At 37.9% G+C, this 26,318-nt stretch overlaps 1 protein-coding gene and 1 pseudogene across 1 annotated transcript in view; both read left to right on the top strand.

Moving 5' to 3' along the window:
* NDUFAF2 (NADH:ubiquinone oxidoreductase complex assembly factor 2) overlaps nt 1-26,318 on the top strand; it is a 176,027-nt gene that overhangs the window by 78,612 nt on the left and 71,097 nt on the right. Inside the window, exon 2 of the mRNA XM_030321614.1 lies at nt 26,002-26,091. Within this exon, the coding sequence (XP_030177474.1) occupies nt 26,002-26,091 (90 nt within the window). The remainder of the gene's footprint in view (nt 1-26,001; nt 26,092-26,318) is intronic.
* LOC115512702 lies at nt 1,225-8,370 on the top strand (annotated as a pseudogene).

Below are 26,318 nucleotides of genomic sequence, written 5' to 3' on the forward strand. Positions count from 1 at the left end.
AGAACAGAGAAAATTTACTTCCAAAGCAATTTATTAAACATGAAGTGAAAAAAATCATGAGAGACTTGTTTCTTTTCATATTTTTCCCCTTCAAAATTGCCTTCTTATAGTTGACTAATGAATTCATTTCTCTTTCATATCACAAACTTAAGTGTGTCTCTGAATAAGACCCAGTGTCTGATTTTTTTTAAGTGCTAATATGTACTGGAACTAAGTTCAAAAATTCATCCCTCTTCCCCCCTCCAACCCACCCCCCTCAAATTCATTCCCTTGCTTCTTCCTTCTTTTTATAATTTGGGAAGTTTTGAAATTATGTTTGGATGGCTTTCACTGAGAAGATACGTTTGCTTGTTTATCCATTTTAAATCAAGAAAAAAACACAGATCAATATTCATATCATTTCTTGGCAAATAACTCAGTTGTCAAATTATTTTTGTGTCCTTGGTTTGGTGCCTACTCATATTAAACTTTTTGAAAGGGAGATTGAGTTTAAAATGTGGTTGCTCTTTAATCAGTAGGTAACCTCGAACAGTTTCAAAGGTATGGATAGTTTCTGTTTTTATGTGAAGTGAAGAATGAGACATTAGAGTTATAAAATTAAGATTCTTGTTGAGTAAGCAAATTTGCCTAAGGATAGGGGTAATGGAAATGCTTGATAATTTGCACTGAGAGGTGAGAGTTGTCACAAGCTGTCTCCCAGGCAACTAACTCTCTTGAAGCCATTATACCTGGGCTGATCACCTTATTTCCTAATCTCAGTAAAGTTCATCTTAATCCTAAACACTTCGGGGCACCTGGGTGGCTCATTTGGTTAAGTGTCCAACTTCAGCTCAGGTCATGATCTCATGCTTCTGTGGGTTTGAGCCTTACGTCAGGCTCTGCTGACAGATGGGAGCCTAGAGCCTGCTTCAGATTCTGTGTCTCCCTCTCTCTCTGCTCCTCCTCTGCTCACTCTCTCTCTCTCTCTCTCTCTCTCTCTCTCTCTCTGTGTGTCTCAAAAATAAACATTAAAAAAATTTTTTAATAAATTTAATCCTAACCCCTCAATAAGAATTTTTCCCAAAACATGTTTTTTTCCCCTTGAGATTATAATAGAGAAATGTCATTGCTCATTTTTCTTTGTGATCTAGACATTACTCATCTTTTTGCTAGAAGCAATCAGGCAGTGCAAAATACCATCTTTGAGAATCTAAGAGCACCAAAGTTTGACCATAGTGGATTAGAATGGGTGATTTGAGAGGTGAGTGGTGGCAAAAGAACCCTCACAATCAGGTCCATTTTGTTAGGCTTTGTGGTTGTGTCTCAAGTTGTTTTTGACACAACATACATGGTAAAACCATCCATCCCTGTCATTTGTGGAAGCCAAGGTATATTAAAAACCAATATTCCTTAATCTCCCAAATTAGGCATTTTGTATTTATACCAGAGTTTTGTATTCTTTGTAATATTTATATATAGAAAGGATCTTAATATGGCAACTTCAAAGACCAAATACATCCTGTGGATTATGGCCTCTATTTATATACTATTTGAGTCAATATATTCATGTAACCTTTTATTTAAAATGGTATAATTAGATCACAAGAGGACATAGCTCACCCTTACTTGGCATGAAGAGTTTCCTTTAATAAAACCGTATTTAAAAAGAAAAATTACCTACAGGTAAAAATTGGCTTTAGTGCATGTAATTTAGGATCTAATCAAGTACTAAAAAGTTATTTAGGGAATAAGACATTGATTTTTATCTTCCATGAGGGCTAGCTGTGCTGTTGATGGGAAGTATTCACATTTTTGTCACATAAAGCGTTTTAACTATTTTGGTTGTATATTGGTTGATACCACAAGGTAGTAGAAAAATGTATGTGCACAGTCTTTGAAGTCCTATAGACCAAATTAAAATTCCATTTTCCCTACCAACTAATTGTGTGACCTTGACCCAAGTTTCTTTTGGGACAATCCTATGTTTCTTCATCTGTAAAATGGGAATAATAATACTAAGCTGCTAAGTGGAGATTAAAAGGAATAATTTAAGAAAACCACCAGGTACCATGCCTTAAACCCTGTATCTATTTGATCCCACAGTTTAACCTGTTTCACCTTATAAATCTCTCTCTGGATTATTGTGGTAGTCTGGTATTCCATTCCTGTCTTCCACTTCACCCTCAAAGTGGCCACCAAAGTGATTCTTTTAAAACACATCTTTGAACCTATTCATCAGCTACATTATTAAATTTGCCAGTGACTCTCTGTTGTGTCAAGGAAAAAGTCCATGTACCTTGTCATGGCATTCTTGGGCTTTCCAAGATCTGATTCCACTATCTCTTTAATCTCTTTGATCCTGCAGGCCTCATAGGTGAGGAATTTGCCAGGTGAGAGGAGCCCTGAATCACAGGCTTGTTGCCTTTATATATAGTTTTAGTCTGTGTTGGTGGTGCTAGTGGTAAACTGTATCTGCTCACATAATCTCCTGTCTTCCTGTTACCAAAAAGTACTTTTCTTGCGGCTTTAATATTAGTAAATTACTTTAGTATTTTATTCCTTCCTATGTTGTTAGACTTGTGTGAGGTTTTAATGCAGTGCCAGTAGCAGAAACTAGCCACAACTCTTCATGTTGTAGCCCTTGTCCTTGGGAATCTTTAAATGCCAAATGCATATGAGGATTTTTTGCTGATTGAGGTAAAACTCACATAACATAAAATTAACCAGTTTAAAGTATACCATATGGTGGCGTTCAGTACATTCACATTTTTGTGCAATCCTCACCCTTGTCGAGTTCCACAACACTTTTTGAGGATATTTTTAACCTAACGCAGAAAATTTTTGAATGAGTGCTGAAAGAATAAGGCTAAGAATGTTAAGGATTGGCCTGATGATGAGCTCCTCTAGTAGGATCTCCCAAGTTTACAAATTCTATAAATTATATGTATATAAATATTTATTTACATTTATATAATAAATGACACATAATATAAATTTACCATCTTAACCACTTTTATTTTTTTATTTTTTTTTAATTTTTTTTAACGTTTATTTATTTTTGTGACAGAGAGAGACAGAGCATGAACAGGGGAGGAGCAGAGAAAGAGGGAGACACAGAATCTGAAACAGGCTCCAGGCTCTGAGCTGTCAGCACAGAGCCCGATGCGGGGCTCGAACTCACGGACCGTGAGATCATGACCTGAGCCGAAGTCGGACGCTTAACCGACCAAGCCACCCAGGCGCCCCCTTAACCACTTTTAAATACACATTTCAGTAGAGTTAGGTACATTCACCTCACTGTGCACTGAAGTGCCCAGAAGTCTTTTCATGTTGGAAAACTGAAACTCATCAACTTAACAGTTCCCCTCCTCCCTCTTCAGCCCCTGGCAACCACCATTTTATTTTCTATTTCTATGAATTTGACTGTTCTGGGTACCTCATATAAGCAGAATCATACAGTATTTGTGTTTTGGCTTTCTGTGACTGGCTTATTTCACTTAGCATGATGTTGCCAAGGTTCTTCCATGTTGTGACATGTGTCAGAATTTCCTTCCTGTTTAAGTCTGAAAAATCTTCCATTGTATCTATTTACCACTTTTGTTTATCCATTTATCTGTCACTGGACATTTGAGTTGTTTTCACCTTTGGATGTTGTGAGTAATGCTGCTCTGAATGTGGGTGTACTAATGTTTCTTTGAGACACTTCTGTTCTTTCTGTTCTGCCAGAAGTGGAATTGCTCGATCATAGTGTTAATTCTATTTTTAACTTTGAAGACCACCGTATTGTTTTCCATAGAAGCAGCACCATTTTACACTCCTACCAACAGTGCACAAGGGTTCTAATTTGTCCACATCTTGCTAACACTTGTCTCATTTGGGGATTTTTGGTGTTTTTTGTTTTGTTTTGTTTCATTTTGGTTTGTTTTTTATAAGAGCTGTCCTCATGAATGTGAGGTAGAGTCATACATTTTAAATTAAACTCTGATACAGAGGGACTTAGGATGAAAAATGTCCAGTCTCATTTAGAGATTGTGGCAAAAGTCTAAATTTGAAAACTTGTGCCATGTGACCCTTTTCTCCTTCACTGTACCCCAAATGACAGGCCTCTAGTAAGGCTTATCACAGCTTAAGAAGTCAAGAAGTTAGAAGCAGTAACACTGATTGGCAGTAAGAAATAACTAAGGTATTGTGATGTGGTGGAATCTTTTAAAGTCAGAAAGCCAATCTCAGTAGGACCTATGTAGGTTGAAGTACAGTATACTATGTTACTTATTTATAATTAGCATGAGATCCAAAGAGAAAATGAGTACACAAAGGGTTTTATTTACTAAGGCAAGGGAAAAAAATATGTCATTTAAAAATTATTTTTATTAAAGTGGTCAGACTGGATGGAAATATTTTCTTTTCAAAGCAATTGGCTTCATTTGTCTGAAAATGCTGTCCTATGGATTAGCTGATTTTTCATTGTTGCCAAAAAGGTGACATACTGTTTAAAGTAGCATATATTCAAGTGCCTAGAAACATTTCACCATCTTCTGTATAAAATCCAATTGTCTTTTTAATTTTCCATTTTCTGGAATGATATTTGAAATCACTGTTTTCCTCCTCCTTTACTTTTATAACTCCTATTCGATGAATAGCTCTTACAGAAAGTTTCCCATTTCTTTATACTCCACAATTCTGGGTCCCTTATTTTTTACTTTGTGGTATCATGGCAGATAGCATTTTCTCTGTTACACTTACCTCCCTCTATTGTAGTGATTCTTAACCATCTGACCCCCGAGACCACCAGTGTGTCTCAGATCAGAGACAGAGTTGTTGCTATCATGCTGCAAAGTGTACATAGCATACATCTTGGTAAGCCTCTGGGAATGTGAGGCCGTTACATTGTCTGATATGAGTCATCATGAAAAGAAAAATACTGGGACCATTGAACCAGACTGTGACCAACTTGAGCCTTCTTTCTTTTACTCCCATGTATAGAGCAGTGTTTGACCTAGGCACTCAGTGTGTGTATGTATACATGTGCTTATATAAATAAATATTTATTGTATTTTTAAAATGTATTTTAAATGTTTGTATTTTTAAAAAAAAAAATTTTTAACGTTTATTTATTTTTGAGACAGAGACAGAGACAAAGCATGAACAGGGGAGGGGCAGAGAGAGAGGGAAACACAGAATCTGAAACAGGCTCCAGGCTCTGAGCTGTCAGCACAGAGCCCAACGCGGGGCTCAAATTCATGGACCGCGAGATCATGACCTGAGCCAAAGCTTAACCGACCAAGCCACCCAGATGCCCCAAAATGTTTGTATTTTTTAAAATGAGTAAACACTAAGATGAAGAATTTGGATTTTCTTTTTAAGAAAAATATATGCATTGTGGAATTTTAAGTTTTGTATAGGAAGAGTGATAGAGTTGTGATACACTAAAACTGTTATAAAATCATTCTCTTCCTTCTTCCAGAAGAGATACGAGACTGAAGATTCAAAGACAGAGGTATAAAATTGCAGTGAAGGGAACAAGTAAAATCAGGGTGAGGGAAAAGTGGACCCAGATATGAGGCTGTAATGTAAACTACAATTACCTGCACATTTCTCAGAGTGGACTGCAAATGCATCGCTGAGCTTTGTAGCAGCCAACTCAGAAAGAGACAGCCTTCCATCATGTAAATAACTATTGTGAAGGAACAGGACTATTTTTGTTTTGTTTTGTTTTCCAAAAAGAAACATAGCCTCATTTTGCTTTTATTCTTTAAAAAATACACATTTCTTTAGGCATCTGGGTGGCTCAGTCAGTTAAGCATCCGACTTTGGCTCAGGTCATGATCTCACAGTTTGTGGGTTTGAGCCCTGCATCAGGCTCTGTGCTAACAGCTCAGAGCCTGGAGCCTGCTTCAGATTTTGTGTCTCCCTCTCTCTCTGCCCCATCTCCACTCATGCTCTCTCAAAAATAAATAAACATTAAAACATTTTTTAAATTAATCAATAAGAAAGTACAAAATCTGTTGTTAATTGCCCCACCAGAGATAATTTTGGGCCACACTCCTAACTTCTCAGTAATCCAGAGACAAGAACAGTTGGTAACACAATTTGTGCTAAGTTACATTCCCAACAGCATAAGAACTTCTTAATTTTCCTGCACCCTATGTAACACGGGGTCACTGTTGGTAATGTTTCTTAGTCCTATAAGAGAAAAATGATACTGTTATTTTTCTGTTATTCTTAGTACTGAAATCTGATGTAACTTCTCCCATAGTTTTTATAGACTTTACGCAATATAATTAACAAGTATCCCTGATGACATCTTTTGGTAGATTTGATATGTTTCCTTCTGAAATACTTTTTTACAATAGCTGATTTTTAATTCAGTCACAGTCTTTCTGGGGCCAGTATGATATGGCCTGGTATTCCGTGTCTTTGTTGAATTTTATTTATCCAGCAGTATATTTGTAAAGACTGCTAGCTTTCCACCAAAATCCACTTTCTACTTCTTCATGGACACACAGCTAGACTACATTTAACAAGTTTCCTTTTAAATTAGGTGTGGCTGTATGACCAGGTTTTCTGTAGTGCATTGTAACTGGAAGTATTATGAGTCACTTCCTGGCCTAATCAGTAAAAATCTCCCTTTGTTTCTCAGTGCTCTTTCTTCTTTCTGGCTGAATGAAATGGCAGTGCTCAGGGAAACCCTGGAAGTCAGCTGTTGAAGATGGCTGAATAGCCTTCAGTCTGAATCCTCATATGACTATGGGGGAAGAACTGGCCTACCTGAGCATCCATCCAGGACTCTTACCTAAGAAAGAAAGAAATTTCTCATTTAAGCTACTTAATTTTGAGTCCATTTGCTACCACAGCTTAGCCTACCCTAACTAATAGAATATTTTAGAAAATATAACTGAACAGAAATTGAATTAGATTCAAGTGCTCAAAATCATGAGGATATGTTGTATCTATCAGATGACTCTACCTACCTTCACATTAGTTTCATTCATATATAGGTTTTCTCCACACTGTAGAATTTATGGCCCCAGCAGTTTGAGGTCTGTCTGGTCTTTATAACTTAGGATCCTTAGAGGTTGAGAGTCTTTCCTGGGTGCTCCAGCAAAATTTGTAGGGAAATGCTGATTGGCCGAGTGGTGTCATGTGCCCAGTCCCTTTTTTGTGATTAAAGGTTTGTAATACTACATCCAAATTTAGTTCACATTCCCACCTCTAGCTGGAGGGGTAATAGCATCCCGTCAGGCCCACCCACACCCCGCCAATCTCAGTGGACAGAGGAGGATCACAAGGAATGAAATAGTGAATGGTTCCCCAAAGAAAGGATTTCTAAACATAAAGAAAAGACATCAGAATACAGTGTAGTTACAAAGGTTTTTCAGTTAATATAAACATGAAATAAGAGGGCCCTGGATGAGAGTGGTGGTGCAAACATTAAAATAAAAGGAACAGATCAGAGTAAATTTTTGGTGTTGAAAAGTTGGCACTGTTGAGGAGGGAGCTAGTAGTAAAGTCAATTTATATTTTTAAAAAATAGTCTTAAGAATTTTCACTTGTGGCTCACAGCTCCTCAGGGCAGCGGCTGCTCCTTGGGTGCAGAGGTGAGTGAGCTGTGAGCCTAGCTGGCTTGCACAGAGCCATGGCCCAGCACCACCACCCCACTGCCTCTCATGGCTTTGCATCCCAGATGCAGTGCAGGTGCTGAGTCGCCCCTGCCAGAATGGTGGTGAAGTTTTTCCCCAGGCCAGAGAGTGCTCTGGAGTTCCTGGGACCAAGTGTTCATAGCCTTATGGGAATGGTACCCAAATCCCTATAGCAAATGTGTCTTGACAGAAGACACAGTGCACCTGCAGGTGACCTCTGACCAAAAGCTCCTATCCTAGCATCTCCTGACAGAGACCAGTAGGGTACCCTGCTGGGCCCAGTGACTGTTTCCTACCAGTGTTGCTCACTCAGTGTACATCCTAGAGGATTCTGTTGTAGAACAGCAGAACCAGACTGACCACACCCAGCTGATGGTGGCGGAGGAGCAATGTATTTGCTGTGTGAATTCTGATAAAAGCGACTGGACTGAAATCCAGCAGGAAGCATGGGTCTCTAGCTTATTTGGTGTCTCTAGAACTGTCCACAATCGTCCGCCTTTTCTTCTTTTGCCAGAAATTTGGCCTTGCCCAGTTCAGAAGTAGTGTGGCTAAGATTGTGAAAGGATTTCAATACATCTTGGAGCTGCACAGTGAGACCCCTTCCAAAACCCTTGGTGAGACAGCCAAGGAAGCCAAGGAGGAGACAAAGGAGAAGGCACTGGCAGCTATAGAGAGGGCTAACGACCTTGCCATCAAGGCAACCACCAGGCAGCAGCAGTTTGTGTGGCTAGCTCAAGCCCTGGTGCAGTAAGACACCTGACCATCTGGCTCAAATCCCTGTGCCCTTTTTACCTTATACTTTATTATCTTTTTAAGTTTATTTATTTTGAGAGAGAGTACATGCACACATGTGTGTTTGTGTGGGTGGGGGAGGGGCAGAGAGAGAGGGAGGGAAAGAATCCCAAGCAGACTCCATGTTGTCAGTGCAGAGCCCAGCACAGGACTCCATCCCAGGAATGGTGAGATCATGACCTAAGGCCACATCAAGAGTCAGATGCTTAACTGACTGAGCCACCAGGTGCCCCACCTTGTACTTTATTAAGTCAACTTCCAGGGAACCTGGGTGGCTCAGTCAGTTAAGTCTCTGACTCTTGATCTCCACTCAAGCCATGATCTCATGGTTCATGAGATCAAGCCCCATGTAGCTGTTAGCGCAGAGCCTGCTTGGGATTCTCTCTCTCCCTTTCTCTCTCTGCCCCTCCCCTGCTTGCATTCTTTCTCTCTCTCTCAAAATAAATAAATAAACTTTTTAAAAAAAAAAGATTAAAAAAAAGTCAACTTCCAAAATTTTTTTCTCATTTGTGATATAAAACATAGCATTTGTCAACCTAAACATAAAAATGTAGTGTTAAGTATATTCATATTGTAAAAACAACTGAAGTTTTTAAATTAGGAAATGAGTAAAATGATAGTACTATCAAAGGATTTCAGAGATTTGAAAGGAAAAGCAGTAGAAGATAGGGAGAGATGGATTTCATAACTACTGATGGAACAGGCAAGATCATAGTTTTCCAAAGTCTTGGGGAGCCAATAAAATAGTGCTGGAAAGATGATTTGCAAGGCAGGAATATAGTTAACAGTGAGGAGAGGGTCATACACCTAGGCACTGGACATCAGCATTAGACAGGTCTCAGAGTATGGGAATAAGGTCTGTCTTTTTACCAAGAATAGCCTGTGTCTAGGCAGGTAATAACAGTTAGTTATAATATTTATGAGCAGTGATTGGTCTTTCCCTGCCTTAAAAAATTGGACTCAAATTAGGATTTCAGGAGAAATTTCTAGAACTGAGATGCAGGGCATAGACCAAGGGACAAAAACACTTTGCTACTTAATAGGTACCAGCAAGAAAAGTGACTTCATAGTAACCAATTTGCTTGAGCAATCATACATGTTTCTCCTGCTTCAGCACAAAATTTCCTCAAATGGAAACTTACAGGGCTTACCATAAAGATAGGACTTTAAGGATTAGATATTAAAGACACATTACAGGAAGATATAGAACTCTCTATCACAGAAGCATAAGGACATCCAAGTAAAGCATTGCTTCAAATAAAAGTTCATGATTAGAGCTCATTAAGTGATTAGAGTTATAGATGTTGTCCTAGTAGTTTTCATCATAGAGATAAAAGTCAAAATAATTGGAGCTGTTCCCACCTGTATCACTGATGTAGCTTTAATGAGCCACTGCAAAATAGCAATGGACCTTCTCATTATTATCAACAAATATTTGAGTGTTCCCCTGCGTGTAGGGCAAGATCCAAATTCCATAGGACAAGGCAGATGTTTATCAACTCTGAAGACGGGAGGGAAATATTTGAAGTATTGCTTTGTATTAGCATTCTTTTATTTGCCTTGGAAGCCACAGTGAAAGACTTAATACTTCTATATGTTTTAGTATTATAACAAGTTTCCAACCTACAAATTACTTGAATTCCAAAAGTTCTATGTAAGCAGCTCATTTAAATTCAACACATTTTCCATTGAAATTGTGTCATAAATGGTAGTTAGTTTTCATAATAGTTCACATCCCTTTTAATCCACAGTTCATGTGAATTGCTGCACATTAGCAAAAACACATACTGGTTAGCAATGGAATCAAGAGAGATGCAATAACTCTACAGGTTTTAAAAGGAGAGATGGAGAAAAAATATGTATATCTGTGAGGAAAAAAATTGTTTTCAAATAGATTTCACTCAGCTGAAAAATTTTAGATCATGACCTGAGCATGATCTATTGGATCATCAATAGATAAGCATCATCTATTGGATCCCTTTGCAGCCAATAGATGGTGCTGTTGTCACACAATAGTTGGGTTGCTCTTAATTCTCAAGACAAAGGGAGGTTGTGGGAAGTATATGCAAAGTGGTTTTAAACTGTGTTGTTAAAGGAAGCAGAAAAAAAATAAGAGAGGCAGTATGAACTTGGTTATATGTGGATGATATCGACACATCAGGTTTTGTAGCAAAGAAGGTGACTCTCCTGGTATATTTTCTTAAATTTCTGTGTGAAAATTAGATATAATTGAAAGCACACCTTTTCTTATCCATAATATTATCTTTGAGATTTAGTTTACTCAATGATTAAAAATAAAGATGGTTGTGAGAATTAAACAAGAAAAAAAGTGTCTAGTAAGTGTCATACATATAATTGTTGCTCAACAAATATGTTTCTGTTTATATCCTAAATGAGTCAGATACAATTAATAAACTACAGTAACATAATGTTATTGATATATTGCAAAATTAGACTAAAATAGAGGCACCTATGTGGCTCAGTCAATGAAGCGTTCACCTCTTGATTTCGGCTCAGGTCATGATCTCATGGGTTCGTGAATTGGAGCCTCATATTGGGTTTTGAGCTGACAGCATGGAGCCTTCTTGGGATTCTCTCTCCCTCTCTCTCTGCCCCTCCCCTGCTTACTCTCTATCTCTCAAAATAAATAAAAATAAACTTAAAAAATAGACTAAAATATGTGATCTCTGGAATCTTATAAAGAAGTAGGAAAGATGTTAAGCTTTGTCATTTATTGCTAAGAATAAAAAATTTTTAAGGCTGATTAGTTCATTCTTTTGTTGGTAAATATCCTGATATGCATTTACCAAGTACACCCTTGAGTAGATGTAGTCTACTTTACACACGATATATTTGGAGATACCCATCTTAAAGTAAGATTACCATTTTGCAGATCTTCACTATTTGTGACTATAGTCTTAACCTTTTTGAACATTGGTGGAAAATAAGAAATAAGTAGGGAAAAATAGCAGGATGAATGCTCTTTATTGCAACCTTCACAAGCAAAATAGAACCAATCTTTCCTTTTAATGCTTCTATAGCCTTCCTTTTGGTGAAGTCACAAGAAAACTGAAGCAGAGAGCGTAGGTAAAATTTATGTCATCCAATTTTATTAGTTATTAGCCAAGGTAAAGTTTTATTGTAGAGAAAGTTAAAACTAATGACTAAAATAATGGGATACTATAAATAAATTGCTCTTACTAGAATTACTTTATCCTTTCCTTTCCTAACTGTCTTTTCATTGCTCAGGTTGGTCTCAGACTACCTTATTTTCTCCCTCTTCCCTAGATCCTCTAGGTTTGACGGGCAGAAGGAAGTAGTTGAGAATGGCTGTCCAGTGAAGGCCTGCTTCCTTGAGGACCTGTGAATCCAAGAATTGTTCCTCTGTCTTTTCTATACAGACATTTTTCTCTCTTCCTAAGGACTTCTTGCTCCCAAGTGAGAGAATGATTTCTCGGTCAACTCTTCTTGCCTAAACACTGGAAGCAGACCTTAAGTCATGCTCTAGCCTTAAATCATAGCTCCACATGTGAATGTGAAGTAGGCCTTGTATTTCCTTGGGCTGTGGAATTGCAGGGAAAATCCTGCATTGTCTTCCACCTGATTACTTAGGAGTTTGTGACAGATTCTTTGATAACTCTGTGACAAACAGGGGTAGAGAAAGAAGCAAAATACATGATGGTCTTTCTGCCATCCATAAGATCTTGGTTTTGTTTAGGGAACCAGTACATGTTCTTGAATGCATTTCACAGTCTCAAAAGTGTGATACTGGGTCTGAATCCAAGATTTTCACAGGGCTCCTTGGAGCTTGAGGAGTGTGAGTAGGTTGCCTTCAGGGAAGGGAAGGGGAGAAAAGATGAAGTGGTATTGTGGACCCCTGCCTCAACTATAGAAGCTCTGCTTTGAACAGTTTCATAAATTCAGCCTCTGCTGAAGATATTTTTAAAGAAAAGAGTTTGAAAATTATTGACCCTTCAACCTCTTAACAGCTGAAACCAATATTATACTCAGGAATCTGGTTCACAATTACTGGGGTAGTTCCCGTTAAGCTGATGAATATCACAGTTCATTAGATGATTATGTGATTTCTTTATCAAAATATATTTCTATTCATTAATGATAAGTAGTGCCTGATGGTAACTAAATTAAACAGATTAATGAAGGGTATTACTAATTTCATGGGTTAATAAATAAATATATATATTTTTTTAAATTAAGACTAATGCACCGCAAAATGTACTCTATTTATTTTCACTGAATTAGCCATATTTGAAACTGTCATATAGTCTGTGAATTAGTAGCTAATAGTGCAATCTGTGACTCTTTTATGATCTTTGATAAAATGACCAAGTATTACTTGATTTCTATAAAACTATTTGGATCTAGAAATCAATCAAATAATCAGTCATATCTTCTATATTTCAAATCTGAAAATAAAGTTTGGGGTAAGCCTAAGCTTTACAAGTGATCTAATTTTCTAATTATCTAAATTCTAATAATATTTGCCACTGTTTGTTTATTCTTTTAGTTTCTCTTTTTACCTCCCTATTGATATCCCCATTTGTTCAAGTTAGACTCTCAAAGTGAAAATCAAATACAGTACTTAATTATATTGGTTTATACTTAAGTATGTGCTAATTTTGAGAGGAGAAAATATTACCCCTTTTTAAGGATGAACCAGATTGGAATTTGCTTGCTTTGTATAGTGATTGTCACTAAAAATAAAATGAGTTTTCAGTCATAAATTTCCTCACTGGACTTTTTAAAACCTGGAATTTCCATATGATATATCTTAAAGCATATGTGATTTAGCTAAACATTATTTTATTTTATGTTTTTTATGTATTTATGTATGTATGTATTTATTTATTTTGAGAGAGAGAGTAACCCCAATAAGTTACACATTGGAGGTAATTTAGCCTTACACATTCTAAAAAAGAATTGTAGAATATATTAGGTGAAAAAAATACTTTGAAAAACTGATTTCCTACACATCAATCAAAACCTAAAATGGCTGCATATCTTGTATTTCTTCATGGAATAAACAGTCATGAATCTATCATTTGAATTTTTCCTTTTTAATGTTTACCTTTTTTGGAGCAAATGTAATTACAGCTGTACTTTTTCTCAGGGTTGAAAATTCCTTGCGGTTTGGAAAATAAATGATTTTTACACAAAAATGTTTGATTCCCACAACAATAGGAAGTAAAAGCAGTAAAATGCTAGACATTTCTAGGACCCACATGCTTGATTTGGGGATGCACTCAGAAAACCTATTTAACTTTTTATTGTAAATCATCCTAGATTAATGTAATAGATTATTCAATATATATTTGTTGGCTAAATAACATATTTTTAGAACTTTAAGTTTTTGTTTATATGTAAGATTGTTAGGGAACAATAGATAAGAGTTTGTTGTTCAAGCAGAAAGCACAAGCACAAATTTGCATTAGGTACATCTTTTTTTCTTAAATTATGATATTCTTCATATGTACTTTCAGACTTCACTTTTGTAAATTGTATTTATGGCTTTTAAAAATTAATGAAGTCAGATTTAAACAGTTTATTTTGGATTTTCTAAGATAGAAGCAGAGATTCCTTATGGGAAACCTGTAAGTATGGAGAAGCTAATAAGATTTTAGATAATCCATTGAACTAGTTGGCCATTTTACAAATTCTGAAAGCTTATCTGGAAGGCCTGTTTAATTGGTTTTTAAAAAAGTATTACCTGCTGAGACCTGCTGAGATAGTCATCCATGCTCATATAAATATATGTAGAATATGTCAAATTATAGAATCATCACATTTTCAAGCAGAAATGCCTCATTTGATCACTATAGGAAAATAGTAGCTTATGATTATGAGTAAAATGTTAGTTTTTAACTGGATATCTGTAATGATACTGTACGCAAACTTTGTAAATGCTGATTTTAAAATCTTAAATGGGAAATGCTTAACGGTGGAAGTTAGTAAAAATGCTTAGGTTCAAATTCTAGCTGTACTACTTTAATTGGCTATGTACATTTGGATAAGCTAATCATCCAGTGTCTTTTTTTCCTCATCTATAAAAGATGTTTTAAAGGCAAGAGATAATATATGGAGACACATAAATACTTCCTAACATAGCAGGCTCTTAATAAGCAACTTTGGTTGTAATAAGTAACTTTGGTCAAATAATACTTTAAGTCATATGTGAAAATGACTTTCAGCTTAAGAATTCTTAGTACTCTTAACTAAGGTTTTTTTTAATTTACAATGCTTCAGCATAATAAGGTTAAAATTCCCCAAATCTAACCAATAGAGTATGTGGTTCTTGTCTTTCAGTAGCCCTCACTTTCATGTATTATGCACCAACACTTCTAAGCCTCTTGTTGTATGCAAAATTCAGTCTTTTATATATCACCAGACAGACTGATTTAGAAATATCACCTGGTTGCACTGATCACTGCCACTGGGGTAGAGGGCCAGACCTGAGTCAGACAGAGAGGATCTTAAACTTGGCCATCTTACCACCATTTCTTCAAGCCACAGGCTCTTGTCAGGCATCAGAAAAGTCTCAATCTTGTTTATTTGCAGGGGGGAGAGCTATCTCAGAGATGTGTCACCTCAACCCAACCTCTTTTTCCACCCCAAAGTCACCTCCAAATGCATTAGTCTCCCCTTGCACTGTCCCACCTGTGGGAAATGTTAGACTGGAAGTAGACAGATGGTTGGAAACATCACCAAGGATTATATGTGCTTATGGGTCACAACCAATATAGGCCTCCACCTTTAATTTGGTAATGGTAGAAGAAAATCCTGCCTCCATTGTGATAGATACCTAATGAGTTTTGAAGCTTCAAAATTTAAAAATTAAAGGCTGCCCAAATATCTTCCCTGGCCTTTGAGGATGCATTAGGGAAGGAGCAGTGGTCTAGAAAAGGAGAGATGCCTAAGCCTGCTGTTTAATTCTTCAGGAGACTTGGTGTCACCTGCCTGTGACTGGCACCTGTCAAGGGTCTTACCTACAGGGTAAGACCATAGGATGACAATATTTATAGGTACCAAATTAGAAATTTTGTAATTCCTAACCCAACCATCTTTTAATATGTAAGTCTTGTTCACCTTTCAGATGTGTAAGAACACCCTATTTGCAGAGGAAAGGGGAATTATTTCCAAATAAAAACAAAATCAAAATCCTCTTCCATTATGGATGCTTACTGGAGTTCGTCTTTATCCTTATGGTTACAAAATGATGGTATTTCAGCTCTGGCCCTTGTTCTATACATTTATTATTCAGCACTGTGGTAAAGCAATAGCTCCTTTATCTCCCCAATTTATTTTTTTATCCATCTATTTATCTATATCTTTTAGTGGTTTGGCTTTATGGATTCCTTTGTTTTCCTAGTAGAACATTTAGTTCTCAAGCATTTTGGTCTCAGGATCTCTTTCACTCTTCACAATTATTGACAGAGCTTTGTTTATAAGATATGTATTAATATTTATATTGAAACTAAAACCAAATTTTTAATTATTTTAATATTCTTTAAAATTAAAACTAGTAAACCTATTACGTAAAGAAAATATTTTTTGTTGTTTATATAAAGAATATATATTTTATTTATTTATTCATTCATTCATTCATTCATTCATTCATTCTTTTGAGAGAGAGAGAGAGTGTGCACGCACGTGCCCTGGTAGGAGCAGAGGGAGAGGAAAAGAGAGAATTTTAAGCAGGCTTCACACCTAGGGCAGAGCCTAGTGTGGAGCTCAATCTCAGGACCATGAGATCATGACTTAAGCTGGAATCAGGAGTTAGATGCTTAACTGGCTGAGCCACCCAGGCGACCCCCCCAAAAATATATTTTTGATCAGAAATAATGATACATACCCAAACAGAAACATTTAGAGAAAGGGGTAGCATTGCTTAATGTTTTACAAATCTCCCTAATGTCTAACTTAATAAAAGATAGCTGGATTTTTTCATATCTGCTTCTTTATTCAGTCTGTTGGTATATCACATACATGTAGCTTCTAGAAAACTCTATGTTCGGAGAGGCCCACGGAAGAGGGTAGGAAGGGCGGCGAGGCGGTGCGCGCTCCACGGACTGGCAGGAGGGAGCCGGGGCGGAGGGGCGGCTCGCTGGCCAAGCAGAGCCCCCGAGTCGGGCTGGCAAAAGCGGAGGGGCCGGACGGACTGTGTTCCGACAGCAAGTGCGACTTAGCCTCTGGGAGGTCATAAGTTAACAGCTCTGCTCTGAAAGCGGGAAGGCTGGAGGACAAAGGGAGGGAGAGCTGCTGAGCCCCCGGATGACAGAGCTCAGTTTGGTGGGGAACAAAGGCGCTCACCAGCTCCATCTCCCTCGCCCATCCCCCAGGCAAAATCCCAAAGGGAACCAGTTCCTGCCAGGGAACTTGCTCCCTCCCCGCAAACACCCAACTCTGTGCTTCTGCGGAGCCAAACCTCCGGCAGCGGATCCGACTCCCTCCCGCTGCCACAGGGCCCCTCCTGAAGTGGATCACCTAAGGAGAAGCGAGCTAAGCCTGCCCCCCCTGCCCCCGTGCACCTTGCCTACCCACCCCAGCTAATGCGCCAGATCCCCAGCACCACAAGCCTGGCAGTGTGCAAGTAGCCCAGACGGGCCACGCCACCCCACAGTGAATCCCGCCCCTAGGAGAGGGGAAGAGAAGGCACACACCAGTCTGACTGTGGCCCCAGCGGGGGGCTGGGGGCAGACATCAGGTCGGACTGCGGCCCCGTCCACCAACTCCAGTTATACACCACAGCACAGGGGAAGTGCCCTGCAGGTCCTCACCACTCCAGGGACTATCCAAAATGACCAAGCGGAAGAATTCCCCTCAGAAGAATCTCCAGGAAATAACTACAGCTAATGAACTGATCAAAAAGGATTTAAATAATATAACAGAAAGTGAATTTAGAATAATAGTCATAAAATTAATCGCTGGGCTTGAAAACAGTATAGAGGACAGCAGAGAATCTATTGCTACAGAGATCAAGGGACTAAGGAACAGTCACGAGGAGCTGAAAAGCGCTTTAAACGAAATGCAAAACAAAATGGAAACGACGACGGCTTGGATTGAAGAGGCAGAGGAGAGAATAGGTGAACTAGAAGATAAAGTTATGGAAAAGAGGAAGCTGAGACAAAGAGAGATAAAAAAATCCAGGAGTATGAGGGGAAAATTAGAGAACTAAGTGATACACTAAAAAGAAATAATATACGCATAATTGGTATCCCAGAGGAGGAAGAGAGAGGGAAAGGTGCTGAAGGGGTACTTGAAGAAATCATAGCTGAGAACTTCCCTGAACTGGGGAAGGAAAAAGGCATTGAAGTCCAAGAGGCACAGAGAACTCCCTTCAGACATAACTTGAATCGACCTTCCGCAGGACATATCATAGTGAAACTGGCAAAATACAAGGATAAAGAGAAAATTCTGAAAGCAGCTAGGGATAAACGTGCCCTCACATATAAAGGGAGACCTATCAGACTCGTGACTGATCTCTCCTTTGAAACTTGGCAGGCCAGAAAGAATTGGCACGAGATCTTCAGAGTGCTACACAGAAAAAATATGCAGCCAAGAATCCTTTATCCAGCAAGTCTGTCATTTAGAATAGAAGGAGAGATAAAGGTCTTCCCAAACAAACAGAAACTGAAGGAATTTGTCACCACTAAACCAGCCCTACAAGAGATCCTAAGGGGGATCCTGTGAGACAAAGTACCAGAGACATCACTACAAGCATAAAACATTCAGACATCGCAATGACTCTACACCCGTATCTTTCTATAATAACACTGAATGTAAATGGATTAAATGCGCCAACCAAAAGACATAGGGTATCAGAATGGATAAAAAAAACAAGACCCATCTATTTGCTGTCTACAAGAGACTCATTTTAGACCTGAGGACACCTTTAGATTGAGAGTGAGGGGATGGAGAACTATTTATCATGCTACTGGAAGCCAAAAGAAAGCTGGAGTAGCCATACTTATATCAGACAAACTAGACTTTAAATTAAAGGCTGTAACAAGAGATGAAGAAGGGCATTATATAATAATCACAGGGTCTATCCATCAGGAAGAGCTAACAATTATAAATGTCTATGCGCCGAATACCGGAGCCCCCAAATATATAAAACAATTACTCATAAACATAAGCAACCTTATTGATAAGAATGTGGTAATTGCAGGGGACTTTAACACCCCACTTACAGAAATGGATAGATCATCTAGACACACGGTCAATAAAGAAACAAGGGCCCTGAATGATACACTGGATCAGATGGACTTGACAGATATATTTAGAACTCTGCATCCCAAAGCAACAGAATATACTTTCTTCTCGAGTGCACATGGAACATTCTCCAAGATAGATCATATACTGGGTCACAAAACAGCCCTTCCTAAGTTTACAAGAATTGAAATTATACCATGCATACTTTCAGACCACAATGCTATGAAGCTTGAAATCACCCACAGGAAAAAGTCTGGAAAACCTCCAAAAGCATGGAGGTTAAAGAACACCCTACTAACGAATGAGTGGGTCAACCAGGCAATTAGAGAAGAAATTAAAAAATATATGGAAACAAACGAAAATGAAAATACAACAATCCAAAAGCTTTGGGACGCAGCGAAGGCAGTCCTGAGAGGAAAATACATTGCAATCCAGGCCTATCTCAAGAAACAAGAAAAATCCCAAATACAAAATCTAACAGCACACCTAAAGGAAACAGAAGCAGAACAGCAAAGGCAGCCTAAACCCAGCAGAAGAAGAGAAATAATAAAGATCAGAGCAGAAATAAACAATATAGAATCTAAAAAAAAACTGTAGAGCAGATCAACGAAACCAAGAGTTGGTTTTTTGAAAAAATAAACAAAATTGACAAACCTCTAGCCAGGCTTCTCAAAAAGAAAAGGGAGATGACCCAAATAGATAAAATCATGAATGAAAATGGAATGATTAGGGGCGCCTGGGTGGCGCAGTCGGTTAAGCGTCCGACTTCAGCCAGGTCACGATCTCGCGGTCCGTGAGTTCGAGCCCCGCGTCGGGCTCTGGGCTGATGGCTCGGAGCCTGGAGCCTGTTTCCGATTCTGTGTCTCCCTCTCTCTCTGCCCCTCCCCCGTTCATGCTCTGTCTCTCTCTGTCCCAAAAATAAATAAACGTTGAAAAAAAAAAATTAAAAAAAAAAAAAAGAAAATGGAATGATTACAACCAATCCCTCAGAGATACAAACAATTATCAGGGAATACTATGAAAAATTATATGCCAACAAATTGGACAACCTGGAAGAAATGGACAAATTCCTGAACACCCACACTCTTCCAAAACTCAATCAGGAGGAAATAGAAAGCTTGAACAACCCATAACCAGCAAAGAAATTGAATCGGTTATCAAAAATCTCCCAACAAATAAGAGTCCAGGACCAGATGGCTTCCCAGGGGAGTTCTACCAGACGTTTAAAGCAGAGATAATACCTATCCTTCTCAAGCTATTCCAAAAAATAGAAAGGGAAGGAAAACTTCCAGACTCATTCTATGAAGCCAGTATGACTTTGATTCCTAAACCAGACAGAGACCCAGTAAAAAAAGAGAACTACAGGCCAATATCCCTGATGAATATGGATGCAAAAATTCTCAATAAGATACTAGCAAATCGAATTCAACGGCATATAAAAAGAATTATTCACCATGATCAAGTGGGATTCATTCCTGGGATGCAGGGCTGGTTCAACATTCGCAAATCAATCAACGTGATACATCACATTAACAAAAAAAAAGAGAAGAACCATATGATCCTGTCAATCGATGCAGAAAAGGCCTTTGACAAAATCCAGCACCCTTTCTTAATAAAAACCCTCGAGAAAGTCGGGATAGAAGGAACATACTTAAACATCATAAAAGCCATTTATGAAAAGCCCACAGCTCACATCATCCTCAACGGGGAAAAACCGAGAGCTTTTTCCCTGAGATCAGGAACACGACAGGGATGCCCACTCTCACCGCTGTTGTTTACCATAGTGCTGGAAGTTCTAGCATCAGCAATCAGACAACAAAAGGAAATCAAAGGCATCAAAATTGGCAAAGATGAAGTCAAGCTTTCGCTTTTGCAGATGACATGATATTATACATGGAAAATCCGATAGACTCCACCAAAAGTCTGCTAGAACTGATACATGAATTCAGCAAAGTTGCAGGATACAAAATCAATGTCCAGATCAGTTGCATTCTTATACACTAACAATGAAGCAACAGAAAGACAAATAAAGAAACTGATCCCATTCACAATTGCACCAAGAAGCATAAAATACCTAGGAATAAATCTAACCAAAGATGTAAAAAATCCGTATGCTGAAAACTATAGAAAGCTTATGAAGGTAATTGAAGAAGATATAAAGAAATGGGAAGACATTCCCTGCTCATGGATTGGAAGAATAAATATTGTCAAAATGTCAATACTACCGAAAGCTATCTACACATTCAATGCAATCCCAATCAAAATTGCACCAGCATTCTTCTCGAAACTACAACAAGCAATCCTAAAATTCATATGGAACCACAAAAGGCCCCGAATAGCCAAAGTAATTTTGAAGAAGAAGACCAAAGCAGGAGGCATCACAATCCCAGACTTTAGCCTCTACTACAAAGCTGTCATCATCAAGACAGCATGGTATTGGCACAAAAACAGACACATAGACCAATGGAATAGAATAGAAACCCCAGAACTAGACCCACAAACGTATGGCCAACTCATCTTTGACAAAGCAGGAAAGAACATCCAATGGAAAAAAGACAGTCTCTTTAACAAATAGTGCTGGGAGAACTGGACAGCAACATGCAGAAGGTTGAAACTAGACCACTTTCTCACACCACTCACAAAAATAAACTCAAAATGGATAAAGGACCTGAATGTGAGACAGGAAACCATCAAAACCTTAGAGGAGAAAGCAGGAAAAGACCTCTCTGACCTCAGCCATAGCAATCTCTTACTCGACACATCTCCAAAGGCAAAGGAATTAAAAGCAAAAGTGAATTACTGGGACCTTATGAAGATAAAAAGCTTCTGCACAGCAAAGGAAACAGCCAACAAAACTAAAAGGCAACCAACGGAATGAGAAAAGATATTTGCAAATGACATATCGGACAAAGGGCTAGTATCCAAAATCTATAAAGAGCTCACCAAACTCCACACCCGAAAAACAAATAACCCAGTGAAGAAATGGGCAGAAAACATGAATAGACACTTCTCTAAAGAAGACATCCGGATGGCCAACAGGCACATGAAAAGATGCTCAACGTCGCTCCTCATCAGGGAAATACAAATCAAAACCACACTCAGGTATCACCTCACGCCAGTCAGAGTGGCCAAAATGAACAAATCAGGAGACTATAGATGCTGGAGAGGATGTGGAGAAACGGGAACCCTCTTGCACTGTTGGTGGGAATGCAAATTGGTGCAGCCGCTCTGGAAAGCAGTGTGGAGGTTCCTCAGAAAATTAAAAATAGACCTACCCTATGACCCAGCAATAGCACTGCTAGGAATTTATCCAAGGGATACAGGAGTACTGATGCATAGGGGCACTTGTGCCCCAATGTTTATAGCAGCACTCTCAACAATAGCCAAATTATGGAAAGAGCCTAAATGTCCATCAACTGATGAATGGATAAAGAAATTGTGGTTTATATACACAATGGAATACTACGTGGCAATGAGAAAAAATGAAATATGGCCTTTTGTAGCAACGTGGATGGAACTGGAGAGTGTGATGCTAAGTGAAATAAGCCATACAGAGAAAGACAGATACCATATGTTTTCACTCTTATGTGGATCCTGAGAAACTTAAGAGAAACCCATGGGGGAGGGGAAGGAAAAAAAAAAAAAAAGAGGTTAGAGTGGGAGAGAGCCAAAGCATAAGAGACTGTTAAAAACTGAGAACAAACTGAGGGTTGATGGGGGGTGGGAGGGAGGGGAGGGTGGGTGATGGGTATTGAGGAGGGCACCTTTTGGGATGAGCACTGGGTGTTGTATGGAAACCAATTTGACAATAAATTTCATATATTAAAAAAAAAAAAAGAAAACTCTATGTTCACAAAGAATGGAAGTGAAAAAGGCAAATAATGTTCTAAGTATTGTTACTAAAATAGTGTTGGCCTCTCATTCCCTTTAAAAAGGTAACATATTGTTGTGGTGCCTGGATGGCTCAGTCGCTTGAGCGTCCGACTTTGGCTCAGGTCATGATCTCACAGTTGGTGAGTTCAAGCCCCACATCGGGCTCTGTGCTGACAGCTCAGAGCCTGGAGCCTGCTTCGGATTCTGTGTCTCCCTCCCTCTATCCCTTCCCCACTCATGCTCTCTCTCTGTGTCTCTCAAAAATGAATAAACGTTGAAAAAAAAAAGGTAAAATATTGTCATTTCTGCTATCTTTAAATCCATATACCACTGACCATTATGATCCACTTGGATTCAAACTTTTGTTTTGGCTGGTTTTTTAAAATTTTTTTATTATTATGTTTATTTATTTTGAGAGAGAGAGAGAGACAGAGTACGAGTGGGGGAGGGGCAGAGAGAGAGGGAGACAGAATCCAAAGCAAGGTTCTAGGCTCTGAGCTGTCAGCACACAGCCTGACATGGGGCTGGAACCCATGAGTGTGAGATCATGCCCTGAGTCGAATTCAGACGCTCAACCAACTGAGCCACCCAGGTGCCCCTGTTTTGACTGTTTTATTAAAGCTGTTGTTTTACTATTAATTAAATTAAAGTAATTAAATATAATTAAAATTGTGCATTGTTTTACATAATAATCCTCACTGAGCACCAGTGTCAATTGTTTATTGTTGTATTAGGACTTATTAAGCCAATACGTGTGTTAGATTAATGTTTTTGTTATCAAATTAATTTTTAAATGTAAATTAGACCCTAAAGTTTTTACACCTGACCAGGTACTTAAATTTGATCTGTTTGTAAAGATGGAAATTTTTTGCTGTGATAAGTAGGATTATCTTTACAACTATTATATGAAAGCATATTAGTACAAATAAGTGTACAATTTGTGTATAATTTCTTACTCAGTGAGAGGGATAGACTTCATTCCCAGTTCTTAAAAATTATGGAAGTAGGACTTATTACAAAGAATGGAGTAGTTTTAAAACAATTTATTTGGGGGCAAGAACTTACATCTGATTACAAAAAAATTTATTCAATAAACTAATAGCCTTACTTTGTATATGTAATTTTTTTATATCTTTGATGTCTTCTATTTATAAATAAGATTTTCTCAGCAATTATCAAGGAATTAGCTAAACTAACTCATGTGTTACTCTGTCCTTTCATTTATACACAAATAAGTATTGCTTATGATTTTTAAAAATCTTGGGAGACTTTAAATTGATAGACCTAAGAGATAAGAGATAGGATGTTATTTTTTTTTATCACAGACATTGAAATATACTTGTATTATATATGCCTTTAGTGGTGGTACTGAGACTGGTAAACCTCTTTATCCTCTTCTCTGCTAAATTTTTTGATGTACATTTAAAAGCTTATAGAACACACACCTACCTTCAGAAGACAATTTGTTAGCATTTTGTGTTTTAGATGGTAGTTTTCCTTTCTGTACTTGTGATTGCTAAAAGGACATATGTCTTCATATTCAGATGAGAGCTATATGAAGGCACAGGTATTTTGATTCTTCCAAACATTTTAAAAATTGTCATGTAAACATACTTTAGTGTATGCTAAATTTATGATAACTTTTGTTATTACCTGTTTATATATATAGATACAAATAGCATTTTAGTAAAGACACTTAGATATTTTGAGCCTCTACTATGAGAGTAATGCACCTCTCATTGTTACAGGCTCCTTTTACTCTGACTCTTGTCCCTACAACTAGAGGCTTTACTGCTAATACCTTGACTTACTGTTAATTTATTGGGTAAGGTAAGCAAAAGGTTAGTGCCTTTTATAAAACTTGGGGAACCTCTGTGTTAAGATTAAATCATCTTGATTCACTGAGTCCATAATGAAATGCAGAATTTCCCTAACCGCATACTTCACAGTTATTACCTATTGATGGCTTGTCCATGAAATCTCAGCCTTTCACTTATTATTACTAAGGCAAAGGAAATAGCACTAGTCACTCATTCTTCTTAGGCTATCCTTTTGTGGCTTCCTTTCTCCCGCATACTCACTCCGAGGAATTTCCTTGGTCTGCAATTGAAGGAATTTTTACTTGGTAGAATTTCAGGCAGAGATTTGCAACAAGGTCATTTTGCTTAATTATGTCATTCAGTCTATTTAGCATAGTGTAAGGTTGGTCATGGAGTGGGAAGAGAAAGTAGTATTTTGTAAAGGCCAGATTTCTCTCCCTGACTAGTGTAATTATTGTTAAGCCATGCTCCTCCTCTTATACTTACTCACCATGGTCTTCTCTGTTTCAGCTTGCATTCCCTGAGTAGGCAGGCACACTCACTAACTTTTGGGAATTACCAACTTCACCTGGTTTCCCTAGGCTCAAAGGCTCACTGAAAAGGGAACATGTTTTGAAACCACCAGTTTGACAAAGCTGCTTTGAAGGATATAATTGAGACTGTGGAAACAGAAGAAAATACCAGATAGTTTTATATCTTTTTTATGAACCTAAAATACCTGTTAATCAAATTTTTATTATTGAGATAAGTAAGCCTATTGCATTCTCATCCCATCCCTGATTCCTCTACACCTTTTTCTTTACTGCTCCATTTGCTTTCTTGTTTCTACACTGCTACCATCCTGTACCAGTGTGATCTCACATTCGTAGTTCCCCAGTTTTTGCCTTCTTGATTTAGATCCAGTAAGAGGTAATCACTCACATAGGTCATAGAATCGAACCCATAAGTTGGTTCCCTTGGGTTTGCCAGTATACTGTGGTGGTGGGATGGCAGCAGGATCTTGTGGTTCCTTACATAGTAGGGGGTGTGAGTAGCTGTTCCCTTGGGCAGTCATAGCAGCCGCTGGCACCTCTAATACAAATACTTGTAGAATTTGAAGGAGTTGAACACTGTTGATTATTAAAATGGTTTTTTGTATGTATTTTTTTTTTGGCCATTTGTGCCCTAAGATTAATTAGTTCCTTTTTTTTTTTAACAAAATCTACATTTACTCTACCAAAATTAATTTTGCATGCTATGGTAGAAAATTTTAAATTTTTGTAGTAAGTTTAGAATTTGCTTTTTCTTTAAAAAAATTTTTTTTTATTGTTTATTTTAGAGACAGAGAGTAGAGCACAAGCAGGGTCGGGGCATAGAGAGAGGGAGACAGAATCTGAAACAGGCTCCAGGCTCTGAGCTGTCAAGCAGAGAGCCTGACATGGGGCTCAAACCCATGAACCATGAGATCATAACCTGAGCTGAAGTTGGACGCTCAATGAACTGAGCCAACCAGGCCCCTAGAATTTGCTTTTTCTAACAAAACTAACTCTAAATGGAATCTCTTCTTTGTCCTGATAATTCTTTTACCAAATAAGGAGTTGTGAAATATCCAAAGAGAAAATATTACTTGTAGTAACTACTGTGTCATGACTTCCTTTAAAAATAATGTAATCACTTTTGTCTTGTAGGACAGACTATTCGAGAGAAAAGAATTATAGAAACAGCAAATAAAAGAGAAGTCGACTATGAAGTAGGGGATATCCCAACAGAATGGGAAGGTAAGTTTGTGTTTTTACTAGTATCTTCTGGAAGGCAAATTGTTTATACAAAATTAACAGAAGCAGGTATAATTATATGTTTATTCTTTTTACAAAAATTTTAGTAATCCGAATCCATGACCTTTTTAAAAGATATTCCATTTCTTTAAACATTGTGAAGGTGTCACACTTTAGTAAGGAAACACATATACAGTGAAAGGAACTTTTTAAAAAAATTTTTTATGTTT

The sequence above is a fragment of the Lynx canadensis genome, chromosome A1 (assembly GCF_007474595.2).
Source record: "Lynx canadensis isolate LIC74 chromosome A1, mLynCan4.pri.v2, whole genome shotgun sequence".
NCBI classification, from domain to species: domain Eukaryota; kingdom Metazoa; phylum Chordata; class Mammalia; order Carnivora; family Felidae; genus Lynx; species Lynx canadensis.